Source organism: Chroicocephalus ridibundus, chromosome 3 (assembly GCF_963924245.1).
Source record: "Chroicocephalus ridibundus chromosome 3, bChrRid1.1, whole genome shotgun sequence".
Classification (NCBI taxonomy): Eukaryota; Metazoa; Chordata; class Aves; order Charadriiformes; family Laridae; genus Chroicocephalus; species Chroicocephalus ridibundus.
The window spans coordinates 14,620,070-14,643,636 of NC_086286.1; the positions used below are offsets into that span (position 1 = coordinate 14,620,070).

At 43.9% G+C, this 23,567-nt stretch overlaps 1 protein-coding gene across 30 annotated transcripts in view; it reads left to right on the forward strand.

The window, feature by feature from the left end:
• The window catches only part of NRXN1 (neurexin 1), a 710,395-nt gene that overhangs the window by 648,149 nt on the left and 38,679 nt on the right, over positions 1 to 23,567 (forward strand). For 2 of the 30 annotated variants that reach the window (XM_063328092.1, XM_063328093.1), the window contains exon 1: positions 6,067 to 6,167. The exons of the other annotated variants lie outside the window; for them this stretch is intronic. In XM_063328092.1, coding sequence (XP_063184162.1) covers positions 6,135 to 6,167 — 33 coding nt within the window. In that variant the 5' untranslated portion in view covers positions 6,067 to 6,134. Of the gene's footprint in view, positions 1 to 6,066; positions 6,168 to 23,567 lie in introns of those variants that run through there. 30 annotated transcript variants of the gene reach the window in all.

Genomic DNA, 23,567 nt, shown 5'->3' on the forward strand with positions numbered 1-23,567 from the left:
GCCCCCTTACAAAAGAAGCAGGTGGGCCCATGAAAATCCCCCGTGGGGATTTAGGAGTGGCTTATTTAGGATTTTTTTGACCTGTACAGAGGTGCAGTCAGTGCAGAAATCAAGGCAGATGCTGTCTTTACAAGTCTTTTAGACAGTAGACAGTCAGGTGCAAGTTAAGGCATCCTTAATGCTTCCTAAATTGAAAGAGGAGGGCAAAACCCCTTCTCCTAGCCAGCACGGGATAGCAAGGGTGAGTATTTTCTGCGTGTCGCACCTGGTAGCTTTGTGTAGCTCTAGGGGCAAAATGGATCCTTGTGAATAATCAGACAGTGTCATTCTGGATTATTTTTAATTGGCACAGTATGGGCATGGTACCTCCAAAATTTCAGAATGCTGCTCTAAGTTTGTCTCATCTGATCTTGGGGGATTTCTCCACTGAAGGGCATCATACACTGTTTTATTGTATCTGCTTTTGTACATACGATCAGTCTGGGAGAAAAAAATCTCTTCCTCTTTTCTTCTATAGGTGTTCAGCTTTAAACATGCTTCCACCAATGTTTAATTTTGCCATTTCGAAAATGCTAAGGTTTGCAGTTGTTTACTTTTAATCATCCTTGGAAAGATTTCAATACAAGTAGCTGACTTCTTCCCTCTCCTTCAATCTGTATCTATGCATCTGCCCGTGTAATTTGTCCCCTCCGCCCTGGAGAAAGCAATGAGTACTTATGACTATACCAGATAGGTGTGAGCAATCAGGTAGTGTTAATATTTGCAAGGGTAAGAAATGAAATTTATGGAGACAATTGAGACAAAATAAACATGCCCTATATAATTAGCATAATAGCTGCATATCATCAAGTTTTCCCTGTGTATTATTACGACTGTGTTGATTAACCAGGTGTGGAGGGATTTGGAAAGACTGGGAGAAAAAAAAAAGGTAGGGAATAATAAGTAGGAGGTAATAAGAAGCAGAGAATGAATATATATGTGTGCCCGGCAAACAGAGTACATTTCATTTGTTTCTTGGCAGCAGAGGCTTTGGGACTAAAGTCTGATGGCAGCTGTTAGTTCCAAACAGGTAGGATTGATCTAAATTATGGTTTCTTGAGAGGGTAATTTCTTCCGACGACAGTTTTTCTGCTTCCATTTGCTTAAAGAAGGAGGAGGATCTTGACCTTTCGAGCAGCGGAAGGCATTTCTCTTAAAGATTTCCATCGCTGTCAAGCTTGTTTTGCTACCATCCACGGGAACAGAGGTATCTGCACGCCGGCCTGATGGGCGCCGTTTGGCTGACAGCGTGACGGGAAAGTTCAGATCTCCGGGAAGGAGATTACAGACTTCCTGCCAGAAGGGGGTAATTTTGTCACAGGTGCAGAGTACACCAAGTGTTACAGAGATGACAGAAAGCGTTGACGCTGACATTTATTTCCCAGAGTTTGGTAGTTTCGCAGAGTGGAGTCTCGCAGAAGTCTCCAGGGGGAGAGCAAGGAAGATGTCACGTTGAACGACATCCCAAATTCTGTCCCAGTTCTCCTGCGAAAAGCGTAATACTACCTCCTTAATACCAGCTTTCTCTGGATAAGAATGAATTTGCATATGAGTAATTATGAAATTAAAACCCACTGTAGGCTTCAAATCCACATATGCCCCAAAGTTGTTAAATACACTTCCCAAGGGCAATATCTGGGGGTTTGCATGTGACCGGGTGCCAGTGGAGGCCCACCTGAGCATGAGAGAGATGTGACTCTCGAGCTGAAATGCCAGTTGAATCCCTAAGGACACGCAGAAGTTTCTGTTTAAAGCTCACCTAACTTCCACGTTCATTAAGTGCATTAGAAGCGGTGGGTAATGTATTTCGGTCTGTGAAGTGGCTATCGAGGATTGGAGCTACGCGTGCACTTGGGCGCGTGTATATGCACTTAACGATAAACTCCTGCAAACCGTCACGTGCTCTTGGGTTTTCATCACACAAGGCTTCAGCGTGTTGTTTGTTCAAGCAGAAATTAAAGTGTATAAAAAGCCAAACTCTCATCTCAAACTGCTTCATTTGTGCCTGTCCTTAGGTTGAAGTCTAAGAACCTCAGGCTTCCACCTCTGTCGTAGATTGCAGGTGCCAAGTTTTTTGATAAAATGGTATCTGCGACAAAAAAAAAAGGGGGAGGGGGGGGCTTTTTTGTTCTTGGGTAGATCTTTTTCCTAGATCAATGACAATAATTTTAACTGCCTGTTCTGTGCAGTAGCGAGGATTTTAACGATGATACGTCTGTACAGTTCTTGTCTAGTTAATGAAATATGTAGCATATTTAGATTTAAATCAAATCTCAAGTTTGGCTGCTTCTGTTCTCGGTTGTGTATGTTGGACTTTATGCCATTTTTTGTGTAGGTTTTTCAAGCATAACGCTGTTTCTGCATTTTAGGAACTATATAGATTTGTCTTTGTGGTATTTACCACGTTGTCCCTTGCTGTGAAATATACGCTATACTACTCATTTCCTATACCTCACTGCATCAACGAGCAAGTTTTTAAGCGATATTGTGTATGTATTTGGCAAAATATATACATTCAGTGAAACTTTCATGTACAGCTTAAGAGTGTGTACTCAAGCAAATTCAGGTTCATTGCTTTTTTGCATTTAGTGTTTTTTTTCCTGGTATATTTGGCCTTGATTCAAGAAAGCGCTCAGGAATTTACTTAAATGTAAACTCACAACTATTTCAGTGTGAAGTCGGATGCGTTTCTAAGTGCTTTCCCTTGCTAAGCCCGTAACGCTTACAGTGTCATCGCATCCTTTGGGTAAATCTATCCTAACCGAATTGTCTGTTGTATCTCCATATCACACCAGACACACATACAGCTGCGTCTCCACCAAAAGCAAAAAAACCCACAACCCTAGACTTGGTTAGATGGATGGATATTCTCCAACAGAAGGAATTCCATCACAAGCTGGTTTTTGCTGGGCACCCAGAATCTGTACCTCATACCTTTCTGACCTAGCACGGCTCATAGCAAGCTGCGCTCTGCAGCGTTTCTCCCGGCACTTCAAGGCAAGGCTTCCCAAACAGCATCCCATCCTCACAGACATCTGCTCAGCGTTTGAGAGGAGTCGGGATCTGCCATCCCTCCTTTATACCATTGCTGTTATCGCTACGTCAGTCCCCTTGAATAACAACACACGGGACAGATGACAGTCCATTACTGTTAATGGTGTTATTATAGAATCACACTCCCGAAAAATACCGCCTGAAGCAGAATATTATAGATAATTTAGCCCTGTCTTTCAGGAAGGCGCATGCCGGGGTTAATGAAAGTTTGACTTAGTGAATGTGAAAGGATACCATTGTTTGGACTGCTACATGGTATTTAGTATTCTCATTTAGATAATTTTCTTAATGAAAACAGGAGTGGTTTTCTTATTCCTTTTGTCTCCCAGATGAACTCCTTTCATTTGAGGACACGTGCCCCAACAGGGGTTATTGTCACACAACCCAGGGAAACCGGTGCTGATGCCAGAAGGGTGGTGAGAGCACAAGCTGCCAACTGTCGGCCTTGCCCTTGCTGTCCTCCACCCTGGTCCCTGAGAAGGGACGGGCAAAAAAGGCTGGAAGGATTGACCATTGCCACCCCTGCAGCAAAGCACCGCACAAGCAACCACACAGTTATGGTCTGATGGTGTCCTCTGCCATCTTCACAAAGGGAAAACGTGCGGAGTCAAGATCTTGGGATTTCTAGGGTGCTCCTCAGAGGGCCAGGAGCTGCTCTGAGTGGAAATGCTGAGAGATTTACAACCGTGGGACCTTATCAGAATATAATGTCCAGGTCCAGGGGACTCTTTAATTTTACTGACCCGCACTAGATGAAAGCAAACTTACAAAAATATGTGTAGAACAAGTGAGTATAGTGCTTTCCGTGCCATCCGCTTCCATTTTATCTTGAAGGTTGCTGGTCTCAGGGTCAAGAGTCAGGTGCTGCCACCAGGCAGGTGTAGAGAGACTCAGGGCAATGACTTTTCTCTAATTAGCGCCACGTAGCACAGACAGACAGACTTCAACAAACAGTAGCGCCACTTCTAACAAGCCATGCAGTGTTTCTTTTATTGACTGAATTACAGCCAAACGCAGACAGCACCCATGTCCAGCAAGCAGCCTTGCTGGTGTCTAGCTGGGTTGTTGTTCTTCAGTTCATCGGGGAAAAACACCCACGGACACCTATTACACACGCTTATAATTTAATAACCGAAAATTAAAAATCTAGGTACTACTATGCAAGTCTACCAAATATACTGAGCCACACGCCCTAGGGCTGAACCCGGCTGTGTGTTTAGAGGGAGACGTTTCTCATCCAGAGAAGATCTTAATTAATCCATTTCAACTTATTTTCCGTGTTGAAGTGTATCAAGACATAGCGTTGGCTTTGTTTTACTGCCACGTGGTTTGGCCATTAGCAGTACCGTTCATGCAGATTTTTGGTTTGTCAAATGGTGTTGCGAGTTCAGAATGCCTTTAGAAACAGGCAACACACGCTGGTACTAGAAGGGATGCGAGAGGGGCGAAGTGCATCAGGGCAACCTCATCGTCTCTGAGGTCCTGTGGGGGGAATGGCAAAGTTCGTTTCACCCGACTTTTTCATATTTCACTTGTCTTCTTCCTGAGCGTAGACACCCATAGTGCAACGCAGCTTGGGGGGCTTCTGGAAAAGCCCTACAGGAGAGCAAAGTGGGCGCTTGGTAACATTTCGCTCTTGCAACTGCTATGATTGACTAAAACTGTTAAGGAAAAAAAAAAAGGTGGGGGGGAGCGGAAATTCTCACTATGGCAAATAAGATGTGATTGTTTTAAAAGGCGCGTGTTGGATAGACATTATGGTTGGAGGTTTTTGGGTTTGTTGACTAGCTTGCCCACAGCGTTTTCTCTGGTTGCTTGCTTCGCAGAGGTTGCTCCCAGCCCTGCGTTCACCTTGTGGCACTGGGGAAGTGCTCTGGTTCTGGCCGGTGATGGATGACGACAGATGTGTGTTACAGACAGGGGTTCTGTATGGCAGCCCAGATGTGCCATGCCGTGTCACTGCCTGTGCCAGGCTGGCACTGAGGCTGCGACAGGGGCACCTGTGCGGGGAGAATGGGAAATCACAGAATGGTTCGGGTCGGAAGGGACCTTAAAGATCACCCAGTTCCACCCCCCTGCCCTGGGCAGGGACACCTCCCACCAGACCAGGCTGCCCAAAGCCCCATCCAGCCTGGCCTTGAACACCTCCAGGGATGGGGCATCCACAACTTCCCTGGGCAACCTGGGCCAGTGTCTCACCGCCCTCACAGTAAAGAATTTCTTCCTGATATCCAATCTAAATCTCCCCTCTTTCAGTTTAAAACCATTACCCCTCGTCCTACCGCTACACCCCCTGATCAAGAGTCCCTCCCCATCTCTCCCGTAGCCCCCTTGAGGGTCTGGAAGGGGCTGTAAGCTCTCCCCGGAGCCTTCTCTCCTCCAGGCTGAAATGAGGGGAGAACTCCCCCTTTTTTTGTGGGGTTTGTGGCTTTTATCAGCCGGACCTCAACTTTTCAGACGTTAGATGACGGTCCCGCGGTGTCACGCGTTGATGTCACGCACATACCCCCCCCCACACACACACACGAGACACCCCCTCCCCTCCTTCTCGGAGCCGTTGGAGAGATAAACCGCCCCCCCTCTTCCCCGCGACAGTCGGAGGGGTCCCGCGCTCCCTCCCAGCGCGGGGGCGGGGGGGGGGGGTAAGGGTGGGCGGCGCCCGGCGCGTTCCGCACCGCGGGATCCGGCGGAGGTTCCGCATCGCCTCGCCTCCGCCCCGCCCGGCCGGGCGCGGCCATTGGCGTGTCGGTGAGCGCCGTCTCCCTCCGCCGCCGCCGCCCGAGCGCCGGGCACTGATAGGCCGGGCTGATGCGCAGGCAATTTATCATCCTCCTCTCCCGCGGAGGCAGGCAGCGCGGCTGTCACCAGTATTGATTTCAGAGGATGGACTAAATTTCCTAGGATTTCCATTAAGAATTAAGGAAGGAAGGAAGGGAGGGAGGGGGAGGAGGGTTGGGGGGGGTGGGAGCGGAAAAAGGAGAGGGGGGAAGAAAAAAAAAAAAAAAAAAAGCGCTATAAGCACGCAGGGTAGCCAGGCAGACATGGATATGAGATGGCACTGTGAAAACTCTCAGGTAGCTTCTTCTCTCACAGCCGATGATGCAGAGCACAGGCGAAGCACTGCAGCATGCAGGGTTTAAGATACCATTAGGCTGACAGCAAGGAGGAGAAAGAAAAAAAAAAAAAAAAAAAAAGGCAAAAAAAAAAAAAAGGCATTTGCACCGATTACTGAAAATGACTTTTTTTTTTTTTTTTAAATTAGAATATGTCTCCTTGGAGATTGCATGTCGTTAATACTAAGATAAATTTCTGCACGATATCTATTTTAAATATAGAAAAGCTTTTAAATTGTTTTCTTCCTTTTTTTTTTTTTTTTTTTTTCTGCTCCAAGAAAATAACGCTTTGGTACCCAGAGCATGGATGCTTCTGTTTTTTCTCTTCTGCTTTTTTAAACCATAGAGATGGTTTTTAGCATGTCTGCTACAAACGAGTATAAAGGAAAGGAAAATTGAGAAGAATCAAATAAAAGCATGAATAAAACCTGCTTCAAATAGTTGCCAGGCTGCTTTCTTTTTAAAAAATCCAGCAATTATTTTGGCTTAAATGATGCTTAAACCCTGACCATGCATGCTTTTCATTTTGGCTCAGAATATGTGTGTATGTGTGTGCGTACGTGTGTGTGTATCTGTTTTGATTTGATATTTTTTCAGTGAACATTTGCACAACTGGAATTCCTGTGAGTTATATGCATGTTTTGATAAGAAAAATTGCATACAAATGAATGACTGTATCTGATTGACTAATATTTCATGATATATAATGCAAAGTAGCTTCATTTTTAAATGGGTTCCTTCTAATCTTTTGGGGGAGGGTAAATCGCTGCATGTTTATGACAATGAAAGTGTTTGTGTATTTTTTTAAAGGTTGATTGTTTATATGCTCGTTTCTAACCCTGAAGAGTAAAGGGGTTTTCATTTATTTATTGATTGATTGATTGATAAATAACAAACCTCCAAGGCATCCAATTTAAAAGAGCATTGGTTAGAAAGCTTTCCGTATTACCTGAAAACAAGCAGAAAGGTGTGTGTGTGTGTGTGTGAGAGAGCGCTCAGCTCCTTTGGGGAGGAGTGTGATCTTTTCTCGCTCCGTATTCTCCCCAGGAAGAGTTAAAATGCCGTGGCACTATCGCGCCTACGTGCACCATGGGAATTCTGCTGGCACAAGCAGGGCTGGCACCAGGTGGGACGGGTGTATCTCGATAGTGAGCAGAGACAAAGGTGTGGATGAGGCGAGGGTTGCCAAAAGAGGCTTTTAAAGAGAGGAAGCATCAGCTTTTACCTGTACATAAATGTTTGGTTTTCCCTTCATTACACAGAAAGTAAAGGGAAAGAGCTTTTCTGATAATGTTGTTTTCTTTCAAATGAATCCGAGGATAATAAAGTGGGGGAGATGGTCGTTCAGATTTATCCCGGTTTACAGGTTGTAACCAGGGTGTTCAGAGGACTTACGGTTTTGGGGACTTTTTTGATGGTTGTGAAAAGGTTACCTACTGAATTGGGTCCAAGCTACCTTATTTATTTTTTTTTATTGCAGTTGTAGGGCTGAGGATCAAAGCTTTGTGCCTTTGGTGCATTGGGTATATTGTGTAACTGTTTGCGTTTGTTAGCTGGGCTTCCTCAAAGTTCTGCTATTAAGCCTTTATTTTTCGTGTATGCATTTAAATCTCTTAACATGCAATTCTATAAAGCAGCTCTGCTTTTATTGCCCTGGGCTAATCTATACCTGGTTTTGCTCTTCCCATAGCATCTTTACCTCTCCAAAAAAACCATTTTGGGTGGTGGTGGTGAAGAGTTTTTCCATGCCAAATGGTTTTGGCCTGGTGGTATCTTAGGCCACTCTTCAAGTTCAGGCTGAAAACTTTGTGAACTGAGTTTGTCATTCCCGACTCTGGTCCTAATACTATTCCACATCACCTAGGCATCATCTATAATTTGCCACAGCTGACAGCATCTAGTTAGAAGAAGCTTAGGGCTGAGCCAGAGTGGAAATTGAATTGCTTCTCGACTCCCTAATATTAATGATCCTTCCAGGTCAGCACAGGAGTAATTGCTAGGGCAGCCTGAGGAGTTGTCCATTAAACCTGCCTAGATGGTAGCTCACCTGTGGAGAGATGCATCCAGACAGCGTTTACAAATTGAATTCCATTTGCTTAATGTAAGGTCTGCTAGAGTTAGGAATATCTCAAATGCCGACACGTGGTCTCAAGTTTAATATTAAGTGATTTTTTCTGGTATTTTAAGATTGATTATAAGGAAAGCTAGGCAGATGTGCCTTAGATCCGCCTGGAAAAAGAAGTACACAGTAGAATTCGGTTGGTGGTTTTATCTTGAAGGGCAAACTTGTATTTCTGTAAAGGTATAGTCTGATCTAAAACCTTGTGGCATAAAGCAAGAGAAGAAAAGTTCACATTGTCCATGTTCTTTAGTCCTTGAGGTATCTGCGCATTTAAAATAACTCATTAATCAGTCAAAGTTTGTATATAGCAGGGCAACCTGATGAGGTGGGCAGCTGGACCTTTAAATCCAAAATCAATATTCAACAGGAATTCAGAGGAGACAAACAGCCTAAGGACAATGTTTAAAAACTCAACTGCACTTTATGTCTTGGAGTAATGCTGATTTAGCAAGAAATCCCAGTCACAGTGCGGGAGGATTTATTTTTTGACCTTGTGCATTCGAGATGACATAAAAAGTTAAGAGTTGTCAGCGCGGCTTTACTGCGAGGAGGAAACCCAGAGGAGGTTCAGCCATCTCCTGTTGCCCTTACGAAAGGTACCCGCGTGGAGTGCCAAAGAACACAGGTGCACAGAAAAGACTAAAATACTGATGCTTCAAAATAAAAATCATGTTCTTTTGAACTTGCTGCTTTGCCAGGTAGATGATTTAACGAATAGACAATCATGGGGGTAGTGTGGTGACACAGGTGAGGGAATGATCTAACCTGCTGCTATCCAAATGGGAGATATCCTCCAGGGGATCTTGGACTACTACCCGTTCATCTGTCCTGTCTCTTCACAGCTACTGAAAATCACGGTGGTTTTTTTTTTTCACTGGCCACGTAAACTGTAGCAGCTCTGCGTTGTAAAACGATTTCTCACTCTGATGACACCCTTCTGCCTTGGGTCACCCATTGCCACTGCGTAGAGCAGTTGTTTCCTCTCCTTAGAGCTCTTCATGTCTTCCCACCGCTAGAGCCGGGGTTGGGTTGCGTTGTGTGTATCTGAAGAAGTCATCAGGACAAATAGTTGAAGAAAATACCAAATTCAGTCTTAGCCAAGGAGAAGCTTGACAGTTGGAATTTGTTGATAAACCGTGAATGGTTTTCATAACTTTTACTTGACTTTTTCAATAGCTTGAAATGTTTAATCGTTACTTTTGGCTGTCTGTATTAATATAAAGTTTAGTCATTCTATTTGTTTCAATGTTACGAATTAGCAAAGCGACTGATCAGCTTTTCTGACACCAAAAATAATTTTACACTTGTTTCACGCGTTCAGCCAGTAGTAACTTTGGATTTCTGGCTCACGTGTTCTCTCTTTGTTTTTAAATTTCTGACATGTTTTTTCAGTCCATAGGGTATTTTGTCCTGCTCTGCACGCTGCAGATCCAGAAAGAGTCTGACAAAAGCATGAGAGGTTGCTCTCATGGAGTAGCTCGAATGATTGCAGTATTTTGCTATGCTTTTCTGCATTGCCTCTCTCTTTTTATCTTTGTCTGCGTCTGAATTGTACTTTATTTTTCCCTGTGGGACTCATAATTAGATTTAGCTATATAGTCACACGTAGTTAAGTAGGGCTAATCCTTTTTTTTTTTTTTTCAGATCATAGCTTGCAATCCCTTTTGAGTGAAACTTCAGGTAATGCCTCCAATCTAAGTCCCATATCGAGATGAGACAGAGTAAGGGCCGAAGGCAAAACTTACAGTCAGTGGCGTTTTGAAAGGGTGTGGAGTGACTGTATGTCAACAGGCAGCCACTGAAACCCTTGCAATTACTCATCCGTAGTTCCTCCAAAGAAATACTTGTGGGGACTGTTTCCATGCAGCCCCTGTGCCGGGGCTGGTTGGTTTTTGATGGGACGCTGCAAAGGAGGTCAAATTATTGTTCTGTGCTCATACCTCCAGATTGCTACTAGCGAGAAGTACTGCCTTTCCCCCCCTACTAATGCATTTGACTGCATAAGGGGAAAAAATGCATGCAACCTTTTAAAAAAAAAAAAAAAAAAAGTGGAAAGGCCTGGGATTAGAAAGTATGTTTTCTATGTGCAGGAAATCTGGGCATTGTGGACACACAGGTTAGTCTTGTGCAGCAGTGTGGGTGGGTTTTCAAAAATGGTAGATTTAAGGAGAAATTGTGCCAGCATTAAGGTGAATGGAAGTTTTGACGTTGACTTTAGTGTCATTGACATGTTATCCCTGGCAGAAGTCTGAATAGCACAGAGTGTGAAGTCCAAGTAGGTACGGACGTATGAATTGATTCCTAAACCTAGCTATCTCTTGGTTGATTGTTGCTAAAAGTATATCAGAAGTGAAGTGGAAAATGAGGAAGATGGTATTTTCACCAAAATGGTTCATTTTGAATTCCGTCTCATGAACTAAATGATTACTTGCCAGTGGAGAGCTGGGAAGCTTTCAGGTTCTAAGGCATTTCTCGCGCTGATAGTCTGTAACATCCAGGACCTTGGAACACCTTCTGGTTTGAGTCTGGCTGTATGTTTTTGGCGCAAATCCAGAAATGAATATAGTAAATTGTGGGCTTTAGCACAGAGTAAATTGCATTTCTTGGTCACAATAACGTTAGTGCCTTGTTCGCTGGTTTCTCTAAATTGGCTGTGGTATGGCTGCAAACCAATAAAAACTAAACTACATGAAGTAAAGACTTAAAGTATTTTCCTGAAGTTTCCATGAGTTTTATATTTGTTTTTTTCTTTCTTGTAGTTCTTCTGATTTCTTTTATTCCCCTTCCAATCTATTTTCAAAACTCCCTTGCTAGTTCACTCTCGTTGTGAAGGCAACACCGTCATGTATGCGGTTGTTAGATTATTCCATACTGGAGGCTGGGGGAGATGCTTTGCTCTTCTGTGGTGTTGTTTAGTGCTGCTTCAGCTTGGTCGTTCAGGGCTTTTGTTGGATTTTCAAAACGTGTCTGTGAGGCTGTTTGAACCATTAACCAGCACCAGTAAGTTAGCAAAGCTGGTGAGCAAGTTCAGCGTCAGGAAAAGGGTGGTGGAGTCCAGGGCTGTGTGTCTGCGCTATGACCACTACCAATACCACAGAACGTACACATGGGCATAGCTGCATTGAAGAGGTGGAGAATGGCTTTTGGTTTTCACCTAGTTTATCTTGCGTGACCAAAGGGTCTCTAAGAAATGGGAAGCCCATAGAGTACGTAGAAAATGAGCAAATGTACGTTATTTGTGTAGAGTATACTGTAACAGTAGAAGCAAAAACAAAGTTGATGTGGCCCTTAGGAGCAAAGCATGTTTTTGAGTTCTTCATTTGCTTGGTAACAGGGATATGACAGCGAATGAAAAGTCACAATTTTACTTTACATGTAACATAGGTACATTAAATACTGATATTCAAATGTCAGTAATGCACCAAAGATGGGGGAGCTGAGGGCAAAGAGCAAACCTCCGTCGGGTTTCAGAGCAGCGAGGCGGGAGCGAGGAGTGGGTGGGAGACCACTCAGCCAAAATCACAGCAGGCCAGTAAAAAAAAACCTTCCGGTAAGCTCCACTCCCAAATGCAAATATGTTCCGCGAGGTTGAGGTCAACGTCAGTCGCCGTTTCCTGGGCAAGCTCGCTTCCCCTGGCCCGTGCCAGCTTCACGGCGGTTTGCAAAGCCAAGCTAAAAATGTAGCCTGTGATTTCATAGAGGATGTCCATCTGCACCGAACAGCCTGAGCAGCCCCGGGCCCTCGCCGACAACTGCGTCTGCGGAACTGCCGCGTCCCACGTGAGCAGCGGCGACCGATTTCAGCACACGTTGCATCCGTGCCAGAAATAGCTCTCCTCTCCTCCTAGGCATAAAGGGCACAACGCTAGGGCGCTGCACCCTTGTGCACCTTCAGGCTCAGCCCTGCGAAATGCAGTTTGCATCCTTTACATCGGTTTAAACTCAGCCTGGCCCAGTGAGGGATCTCCACAGGGGTCCCCTGGCACGCTCAGCGCGTGTTGGATTATGGTCACCTTGTTCGGTTTTGGTTAGGAAGAGGCTTTGCAGGAGAGCCTTTCTGTTACTCCTCTTCTTATTTATTGAAATTATTCTAGCTAACTTAACAGACAGTAAGAGGTTTCTGCTAACTCTTGCAGGGGTCAGGGCACACAAAACGGCCAAGAGAGAATCAGTGTAATTTGTTTCTTTGTGCCTGTATCTTAGGTGCTAAATTGCCAGTTGCACGATTTTTGCCTAGAGGCATAACAAAGTAAGACCCCACGCTTTTCCATAAGCTGCACTGGCAATTGTCATCTTTACCAGCCCTGACCCTTCCCTTTGCAGCTTTACCTGTGCAGAAAATTTCTATTGCTACATAATTCCCCTTTCTGCTGGGGATACCTGTGGGATAACAGAAGTAAAGTGGTAGGGGAGACGTCTGAAAAGGCTGCAAAGGCGACCTTTGCAAAATACTCCTTCAGGGTTACTGGTGATGATGTGTGAGGCAGAAAGGATACAGATTGACAGTCAAATCTCACTGTTATTGCGCAGCAGACGGTTACAAAGGAAATAATCGCAACTTTTAAACCCATAGGAGTATATCTGTCACTTTGTCTAATCTCTGTTTTCTGGCAGTCTAAAATAGGTGACTGAGACGGTCAACATAGTCCTGAAAAAGTCTGAGACAATTTTCTTGCATCCAAACTGTCTGTACTATCTGTTCCCCATTGCTATATGGCTGATTTATCAGATCCAGGAGAGAGAGCAGCAGCTTTTATGACCGTGGGATCCTTCTCCCAGCGTGCAGCCGCTGCAGGATGAGGGGCTCTGGCCACTGATCCATGACCCTTGCTCCTGCCTTGCGTTGTGCCGAGACTGACTTGACTGCTCTAGTAGACTTCGTGTTATTCTTTTTATAGCCACGTATCCAGATGGCTTCAGGGATTAAAGTCAGCTCTTCAATGGCAGGTATTGTTGTACATGGAAATAGAGCAACTGAAAGTAACCTGGGTAAATGATCTAAAAGTACAGTGGGAAGCGACTAATTCCCATTGAAAGCCTACCTCAGCTGTAATTTGTTTCATTTCCAAGAGAAGGTTCTCATTTACTTGTGATTAATTAGACAGAACCGTCTGAGATTACTCAATAATAAGATGACCCTGGAAAATAACATTATTCCCCTTGAATGAACTATAAGTAGCTTCAGTTGTTTATCAGACTATTAGCGCATGACATATGCCTGTACTACTGATGAGCTATAGAGAGCAAAACGGAAAGATGTTGCCTTACCCGTGTTGATAACTGGAGTAGGAACAGCTGAAGCTGTGAAAAATGTTGGTTAAACAATGTTCTCTCACACCGTGGAGACCCGCATTATTCAGAGCCTGACTAGAGTCTGCATCTCTTTTAGCCCAGCACATCCAGATGGGCGAGGGCTCGGTGGTGGGAGTCCTGGGCTTTCTGGACCCGCTTCCTTGCCAAATCAGTGTGTGAGTGCAGAATTACCTCTATTTCTAGCTCAAATGTAGAAACTCGCCTTCCTTTGCCTGTTTCTGGGAACTTTGCGTTCCTCGTTCATTTATGAACGTGCCAGGTAATTTCTAGGTTTTAACCAAGTTTTGAGGATCCAAGCAAGAATTGGGCAAAACAGTTCTTAATCGCATTATTCTGGCATTATATTTTGGAGAAAGTTCTCCATTTATTTCTCCATATTTTGCAGAAAGTTTGTGTGACCATGTAACTAACTCACATTCAATTCACGGTGAGCCTTGCAAACTGTCTTTTATTTCACGTGGTCTTATACTAAAACTTCAGTGATTTTCAGATATGAAAAATAAATCTTTTCCCGTGAATATTCTCTATTGGGCTTTTTCTCCAGTACCAGTGTCCCAGAACAGAACATCAATCTAATAGAGGGCATTAAGAATGACAAATAAATTGTGTCTTGAGTTGAAATTATCCTGAGCGTTGAAGTTGGCAATTTAATAATTAAATATGTTAGAAAATGTGCAATCATGCTGTTTCTTGTGTTTTCCAGCTGCTATCTGAGTTATTACCCAGATTCAGTGTTTTGCATGTATGTGTATGACCTGAAATAGGTCAGTGATTCAGTAAGCTGCTACTTTGAATTTGGGTCGACTTTTTCCTCCAGTGATAGTTTCTTAATTTGGAGGTGGCATTTCTTCCTCCTGTGAATGGTTTTGCACGGATGTATGCTCAGTTGTATTGGTGCTAGTAACTGGGAGGGGGGAGGATATTCTTGGAAGAAAGGAAAGGCAGGAATATCCTGTGACCCTTGCAAAATAACTGAGAGTGGGAGTTAAGGAAACTACTACATGTTCTATATACGCTGAGTTTTGTCTCCAAGTGCCCTCAGAAGGTGGTCCTGCAAGTCAGGCACTGCCGCCAAATATGGTCCTCAGACCTGTGGCGATTAGTGAGGTCAGCAGACAAAAAAAGTAAATTTTATTTTTTCTTCTTTGTATATTCACGTAGACCTAATAGAAATGTTAGTAACTGCGTAAGTTGCTGGATCCGATTTCCGTGTGAGCTGTTCTGGCTCTGAAATACTGGAAAGGATGCTCCGGTCAGCAGGTGCTCTCGGTCTCCAAAAAAAGAAGAGGAATTTCAGCAGGGAACACTACCGTAGCACATGGACAGGGGTGGCATCGGCGATCAAACCGCCAATGCTCCTCCTCGCGCTGGGGGCCTCATTTGGGGCTGTAAGCGTGGGGTGTGTGCCCAGTCCACCATCTCTCCGTCTGAGGGAGCCGGCCAGGTCTGGATGATGAACTGAGAAAAACACTGTCTTCATTCCAAGGATCTTTAATTTTATTAGATTGTCTATACGAAGCAGGTGGCTGACTGACTACCAGATACATTTTAAGAGTTGAGATTGTTGTCTTTATCAGAGAAGTTTTGTTTATCTTGCACTGCAGAGGTCAAATCAGGGGAAACAGTTGTGCTCTCCTTACCATCAATTTCATGCCAATTAAAATCTCAAGATAAGAGTCTTGTAACTGTCTCTGCTACTCTTGGTAGTGCAGTCTCCTTTTTATTTTTTTAACCTCATTTACAGTGGAAGACTGAGTATTATACCCAGATTTCAGAACCAGCACCCCCCTGAAATAACTGGGAGCAATACTTGCTTCTCATATCCGTTATTTCTTGCCGGCTGAAAATTCATCAGGGCATCATTGCATCTGTCCCCACTCCATAGCTGCCCCTCTGGAATTGCATGTTGGGCCAGTAGCTCACATGCAGTAGTCCCACTTAGAGCCACATCGGTATGAAGGGGAAGGGATGTCAGTGCAAGAGCCTGCCTTCAGTATATTTTTAAAACAAAGCAGCCAATACGCTAGAACCATCCGCCCGCCACCAGCATCTTGCAAGCCTGCCGGCTTTGATTCCTGCCTTTGCCACGCCATCCCCCTGAAGAAGGCACCCTTCCCAAGGTCACACACCGGGGTGCTTTTGTGCTCAGCAAATGGATGAAGGGTTATTCAGAACAACCAAGTGAAAAGTCTTTGGAAGGATTCGTCCCTCAGCAGGTACTTTGAATCTTGCGTGCAGCCCTGGGCTACAGCCGTGGAAGTCACGGAGTTATAAATTAGCCTTGTGGGGACAGCTAATTGGCAGCTTCTCCTTCAAAATGAGACCCTTTTGTGCAGTGAGTATGTGTGTGCTTGTTTTCATACTCGGGCAGAGTTGTAAAAATATTTGATATGTAATCTGCCGTTTTTTCTGCAGTGATTCAGCTTATGTATTTGGGAATGATCATAGGTAGCTCTCAGCCCCCGATACAAAGGGAAAAGCTCGTCTTTGAGTAATCTGATTTCAGGCAGAGAATCTTCTTTGGGCAGACACGCTAACCCAAACTTGAGGATGTTGATACCATCCTCAAGAGCACTCCGTAACACAGAGTAGTAAATGCTGGTTAACATCTCGGAGGTGGTGGAAGAGAGGATTAAATACATTGCAAAAAGTTAAAATATTTCTTATATGAGTCAGTAATTGGGAAAACAGTCTTGAAACCTCCTGTAGCCCCTTTAAAAAAAAAAACCAACCTAAAGAGAGTAGGGCATCTTAACCTTCCAGAAAGAGAAAACAAATCTCTTCAGAGACTTAACAGTTTATCCTTGTGGTATTCTGAGGCATGAAGAAGATACCCGAATACCACTGCCAAAGTGTAACAACGCAAGAGTAACACATGAGTGCACAGAGAGAGGATTTGGGCTGCAGCAGGCAACAGGGAAGTTTTATTTTCTTCTTATTCCACATTTATGGAAACTTCAGTTCCAGCAAGCCCTGAATGGAAAGTAGATGCAGGCAGGCTTTGACCCCGTGCATTACAGCACACATTTCTTTGTGATTACCGTCCATCTCCCTATCACAGTGAGATTTACTAAAATGCAGGATTAAACAGAGAAGCAGTTGGTAGCAATCTGGAAAGTACAGGAGCTGTGTTTGTCCCCAGGAAGGACTGTAGTGATGCTGGAGAAGACTGTTAAATACTGTTTGTGTCTTCCCATAACCGTAACAAGAAAGAACACCAGCAGGTGCGGATTGGGCTGGTGTGGGGAGGAGGGAAAGCAGCCCGAAAAAACTGGGAAGGAGCTGAATATGCAGTTTGTTGGTGCCATAGTTCATCAGAGAAGACAGAGGCAGGACAAGGTGTGATCATTTCAGCTGATGTCCCCATCCCTGGAAGTGTTCAGACCAGGCTTGATGGGGCTTTGAGCAGCCTGGTCTAGTGGGAGGCGTCCCTGCCCAGGGCAGGGGGGTTGCAACTAGATGATCTGTAAGGTCCCTTCCAACCCCAACCATTCTGTGAGTCTGTGTTCACAGTACTTCTGGCATTTATCTGTCAGCTGCTGTTGGGCTGCTGGAAGCAATCGGAAAAGTTGCCTGATGGGGTATTTCACAAAAGGGAAGTTTCCCGTCTGTGAATAAATGGGCAGCGGAAGAGGACAGCTTGCTGTCACAGCTGAGCGTGGAAAAACGTGAGGAATATCAAGCTCAAAATAAAGCAACTGAGATCCAAAGTTTCCAATATCAAGAGGTCCATTCAACTAGAGAACTGAAAAGATGCTGTTCATTGAAAGTGGTTTCTTGTATCTGTACGTGTATTTCAACCAGCCTTTAGAAGATGCATTAGAAACCGCTTTCTGCCTGTGGCTTCTGAGATCCATCAATAAACATAAGGCATTGGGGGAGAGAGAATGTGGGGGTTTTAAAATGAAGTCCGGTTTTAGCTAGGTTTTTGCCAGGTTTAATAACATTAAGGCAGGCAAGTCTAGCTCAAGACACAGATTTTGAACAAAAACTCATAGTGGTTCATTCAGCCACACAGGAACTTACTCATAGTTACCTAAGCTGAACACATAAGACTTTCTGGGTCAGAAAGTCCAGTCTGTTTCTGAAGCTCTCTAGGCTTTACAGTTTTAGATGGACCTTTCTAGCAGTAGATACATATTAGAAGTCTTTAGGCAGGAAAAAAATGCCAAGCGCTGCTCATTTGGCCCTCTAAATTAGTTGTTTAGGAAAGCTGAAGAGTGAACATATTTTTCTGTTTTATTTTTCTACCATTTCACCAGGCATTGTTTTAATATAGCAAGACCCAAACAAATTACAAGTACAAAACATAAGCATAAACATAGTTATATACCATAATGAGGACTTGCATTACTAGTTACTGACCGAGCATAAGGTAGATTCTTGTTATTGAACATTTTTCAGATGCTTCTTTCCTGACACCAGCAATTTTCAAGTCACTGATGCCTTCTTCAGTGTTGGTGTTTTTTAAAAGTCATCACTATTTTGTGTTTATTATAATAACAATAGTAAAATATTTGGGGGGGTAACAAAGGCTACATGATATGTCCTAGTTCTGCATATGTGTGTTTCAAAATGTTGAAAAAGAATGCTTGAACCTGACAATGTCTCATGAACTCTGGGGTGGCCTATCACAGTAATCCTAAGGAAGACACCCATTATCCGAGAAATATTTCTGTGCAAGAACTGCATCATTACGTAGAATAACCATGTTTTCTACTGAAGTGGCCTGTTAGCACCAGTCCATTTATTTTAGAAGATATCTCAGTAATAGTGGAACAATTGACCAAATAATCCTAATCCAGGGGCTTCTCTCTTAATGATCTGAACTTCTGCAGAACCTGCTGAGGAGACAGAGGCTGGTAGATCTGTTGGTCTCTATCCCAGCTATCTCTATCTATTCTTTCTGGCAGCAGTGGGAGTAATGCCTAGTAAGACCTAAAGACACAGTTGGTGGAGTTGCACCAGAGGAATTCATCCTTGCTTCTGAAAACTTCTACTTAAATCCAGTTGGCGATATGGGAGGGGAGCAGAAGTGGGGGATGAATTTAAAGGGCAATTAGGGGAAGAGTTTGCTTTTAAAGCAATTCTGGCTTTTTGCTGTTTGATTTTGAAATTATTTTAATTGTCTTTCATTTAAGAATGTTGAACCTTTAACGAAAATGAGAAATTAGAGGCTGCTGTTAGAGGGGAAATTGCACTCATCACAAAGAGCAGACTTGGATGGAGGGCTTGGTGCACAATGCTGAAGCCGCTTTTGTCTTTCAAGGAGTTGGTTAAAGCGTTTCTTGCTTGCCTTTGTGAACATCTATGCGTTTTCCATGGCAGTACAAAATATTCCTTCATTTCCTTTCTTTTTTAAGTATCCTTGTGCTTTAATATCTGTCCTGTGATGTACAGCAAAAGTGGTGCAGGTCAAACATAAGCACTCCCGTTTGTCGTGGTTAACATCCGTAATCTCTTCAGTGCCCGGTATAGCTTAGCCCTTACCCGGTTTGGCTATAGGTGTTGGCACTTCTGAAGTGTCACTGGGTTTTTGTGGGAGAGGAAAAGATGAACAAAAACCACCAGAGCAACAAAATGAAAGGTCCTGTTTTACATAAATGTCTTTCTAGTTTGTCTCTCCACAGTATAAATTATGGCATGAAATATTAATTTGTTTCAAGGCATGGTTCGGTAGCTTATTTGCTTAACTCCTGCAGTATTTTAATGAAAATCCAATTTGATTTTGACAGGTTAGGGTTGTACTTTTAAAGGCAAAGTGGCAGATTTGTAGATAGTGATTCCTTGAAGAGTGATTATGGAGACAGTTGCTTATATAATTACTGCATTATATGTATGTTACCAGTGTTACATGACATTAAAATAAGTCATTAATCCATATTCTTACTATCCCCAGCAGCTAAAAAAAATAATCAGGGAATAAAAAAAGTAGACCATCCACCATGAGAAATAGAATGGGTCCTCCAAGGAGGTCCTGATTGCTTAAGAAAAGGAGCCACCGCGACTGATAAGGAGGTCGTGCGTATGTCTTTCTGAGATTCTGCCATTCCACTTTGCAGATAATGCTCTTATCAAGAATAATTAGGGCTATTTGTTGCTTGCATGTTGCTGTGTTTTAATGCGGAGCTGCTGCTGCTGTCGCAAAAGTACTGTTTTTCTCTCGGGTTTACCCAGTACGGGCCTCAGCTCTCGACCGTGCACTGAAGCATTGCAGCTCCTGCGTCTCTAAGCTAAGGTGGCTCTTACCACGTCAGGCAGACCCGGAGGGGCTAAAAATAGAGCATAATAAAGGCTCTTGGAGATCATGGGTGACTGCCCTATGTAAAAAGAAGCAGGGAGACTTCAATTAGTTTTATTTTGCAAAATATAAGGCTGCGTAAGTGGGAGGGGGGGTTGATCTAAGTGCTTGAAAGGATGAGTTTACCAAATCTCTAGTGTTTCTAAATGTGCAAAGTCCCTTGCAAGTAAAAGTGGCTTAAATGGTAAAATGGTGAAAACCATTGCATGCAGTGCGTGGCGTCTCCAGAACTGGATCGTTCTTGACGTGGGGAAGGCAGCGCGGACTTTGAAGTTAGGATCTGAGCTGAAGCTGAATACAGCCATATGGAAAGATTCACCAGATTCTTTGAACTGACGCTTTAATGAAGTTTTGAGTCATACGGCAGTGACCTGTGTGAAAGCAGCTGTGTAACAGTGATTGTATCTTTCTAAACATTATGAAGTGCATGGATTAAATACAGAATGTCCCACAAACACCCGCATGCTCACTCTGCCTTTTTTCTAGTTTACATGTATACAAGAGAAGAATTAAATATTTAATCATTTTCCTCTTCTGCAGGTAAGATTACACTGTCTTTTAAATTATTCTTTCTTAATTAGTGGGTCAGGTGCCTGAAACAACACAGTGAGTTCAGAGATTTATCTTTGAGGCTACGCATTGCTGTGCTAGAAAGCGCCCATCCTTGGGCTGGTTATTGTTTGAACAGAGCAAGTTTTCAACCACTGTTAATTAGCTTTTGAACAATTTTTATTTTTTTTTTTTCGTTTGTTTCACAATATCATCTCCGGTGCTTGCTCTGTGCTTAACCAGATAAAGTAAACATTAAATCTCAATTAAGATTGCTACACTCGTCAAGCAGAAATTCTCAGGAGTGTTCAGTTCCTCCAGCCGTTGCTTTTGGTAGAGCAACGCTGTTGTTTTGCATGAGGTGGAGGCATTACACGCCGACAGACAGCGGGCAGCGGGCTTTGATGAAGTCCCTTGAATACGGTAAATATGCTGCAACAGATGTGCTTGTGAAGAAAATATTCTAGCAAATTAATTGCAGGCGTGCTCGGGTTGCCTGTGTTGTGTAATATGAAGGTGTGTCTTTAGCGTGTGGAGCATGTTTTCTGGAAAGTACGGTGCAGCCTGAGACACGGTGTAGAGCCAGACTGCAGTCTTATTAGGTGGTAGCTCAGTGTGTTTCACCGGAACCCCACTGAGAGCGGAAAACCTGAGTGGTGGGAGGGGATCCCTGTATCACAGGGGAATTAATTATCTTAAAAAAAAAAAAAAAAAAAAAGGTACGATAATGGAAAAGTAAGGTTTTTGTAACTTTCATAAGTAACAGAGGAGGGTGAACCCCTCAGCATCCATAATAGAAGAACTGGGAATTGTGGCGATCCCTCTCGGGCAAGGAAGGGTTCCCAAATAGCAGGCGCCTGGGGTGGGGAGGGAGCACTGCTGACAGCGCGTGTCCCAGTGCCAGCTCTCCTTTGCCATCTGCACTTGGGGAAGCCAGCTGGACCAAAACCTGTGGAAGCAGCGGGTGACTTCTTGGTGCTTCACTGAAAACGCCCCCGACGTAGTCATGAGAGGGGCCCGTCAGAAGGTACCGGTGGGGTGGGACAGTGGCTGTGCCTGTCTCCGCCTGTCTCCGTTGCTGGTGCAAAACCTGGTGCCACGTTTCCTTGGGGGAATTGCGCGTCTCCCGAGTGCAGTGAGAGAGCATATTTGTCACTGCCGTCATTAGCCAGGAGAGAGGGCTGCCTTGCCATTTGTGTTACGGAGGAGAGCCTGGGCTCGTTGGTATGCAGGCAGCCAGGCACGGGGGCTTTCAGGGGACGGGAGCTGTCAGCGTCACACGGAGTCGCACCGGGAAATGCCTGGCCCAAAACGGCAAAGCTCAACCAGGAATATGCGATGCATCCCGCAAAAAGAGTAATTAAATTCTGTTTTCAAATAAAAGAGAAACAGGCAGAAAGACACTGGCTTGTTCACCTGGGTCCTCTGTATGTTTTTGGAGCACAGCTTTTGCCGGGGAGCCTTGAGGATGTAAAAATTATATAATTCTGTCTGTTCAGTGAGCTGAATTATTCATTTTAAATGAAAATATTTATAATCATAGGTCAGAAAATAAGTGTGATTTCTAGGCAAGTATGCCTAATAAGAACCCTGTGGTGTGAAATCTAGTCTATGGCTGCTAAATAGTTACCCATCTTAAAGCTGTGCTGGCCTACATGTATTTTTAGGCATCCCATCAATAAATATTTTATAAAGTGCTGCAGACAGTCGAGGGAGGAAATGTTCTGTTGCAGAGGAATCCAATTTCAAGTTCCCCATAAAATGATGTGTTTTATAGGGTTTGATATCCGATACAAAAACAAGGATGTTGTATAAAATGCATCAGATGTGATCACTGAAGAAACCCCGCTGTGTTGTGAATAATTTGTGATCCTTCAAAGAAAACTAGAAGGGCTCTAAGCAGACTGTGTAGTGATAAATATCAATCTACATGTGTTCCTGTATCGATGCAAAAAGCTATTTCTTACTTTTATTAACAACAAGGTCAGATTGGTAGTAAAGGAAAAGAAGACAAATGATCTTTATTGATACTTACGCTCCATGTTTAATGGAGAATAAATTTTGCAAGTGCTCACTATAATTGCGTATGCCGTTGCGAGAATTCAGCCATCTCCAAGTCAGCATTTGGGAGTTATAATCACCTCTTTGAGGCTTCGCTCCGGCATTTCCAGAGCTCCTGATTTATGGTATCGTGCAGCGGTGGCATTTTCTGTACCTACATCTTCCGTATACATGAGAACTGCCTAACACTCGGTCCGCTCCTGTTAAATTGATGCAGGGGACAGCAGCCTTCCCAAAGTACAAATTGACACGTACGGCTGAGGTTTAGCTGTTAGCATAATCTTATAATGGCAGATGTAACTTTCAGAGCAGAATCACTGAAAACACCCCGTCTGCTGCCATCCGCCCTGCCACGCCAAGCTGGAGAAATGGCAGTAGGTGCGGCGGAGCGGTGGTGCCGTGCTTTCTGCTCGACAGCAGAAATTCCCGCTGGCCGGCACCCCCTGTTCTGCCTTTAGGAAGCAAAATACTAATTCTTCTCTGATTACGCGCTTGGAGACTATCAAGAGACCTTTCTTCGTGGTGGGTTAGTGCCCACCTTTTCCATGAAGTGCATTCCCCCTAAAGCCGTCTTGACGTTGTTCAATCAGAACTGAGCTGTGGGTGCAGAAGGTTTTGGGGGGCAGAAATCATCCATTCGCTCTCCGTCCTGCTGTTTTCATTGGAAGCTGTTGCACAGAACTGCAAGTGTGGAGTTATGGACGCCAAGGTGATCATTTCTCTTGAAGGGAATCAATCCATAACCGAAAAAGGATTTTGTTTCCTTTATTTTTCCAGCAATAAGGCCCATATGAATTAGGCAAATAGCAGCCGATTAATAGCAAACACGTATTTCTCATTGTCATCCTGGAAAACAAGGATTTTCTGAGTTCTGTGTTGTTTTAAAAAGCTGGGGCTGGGGGCATTTGGAGATTTTGTGTATTTATAACTAAACGGTAGAATAGGGGAGGGCAAGACAGCAGACTCTTTCTTGGGTCTGCAGCATTACAGCTACCTGGTATTACGGCTAATAAAA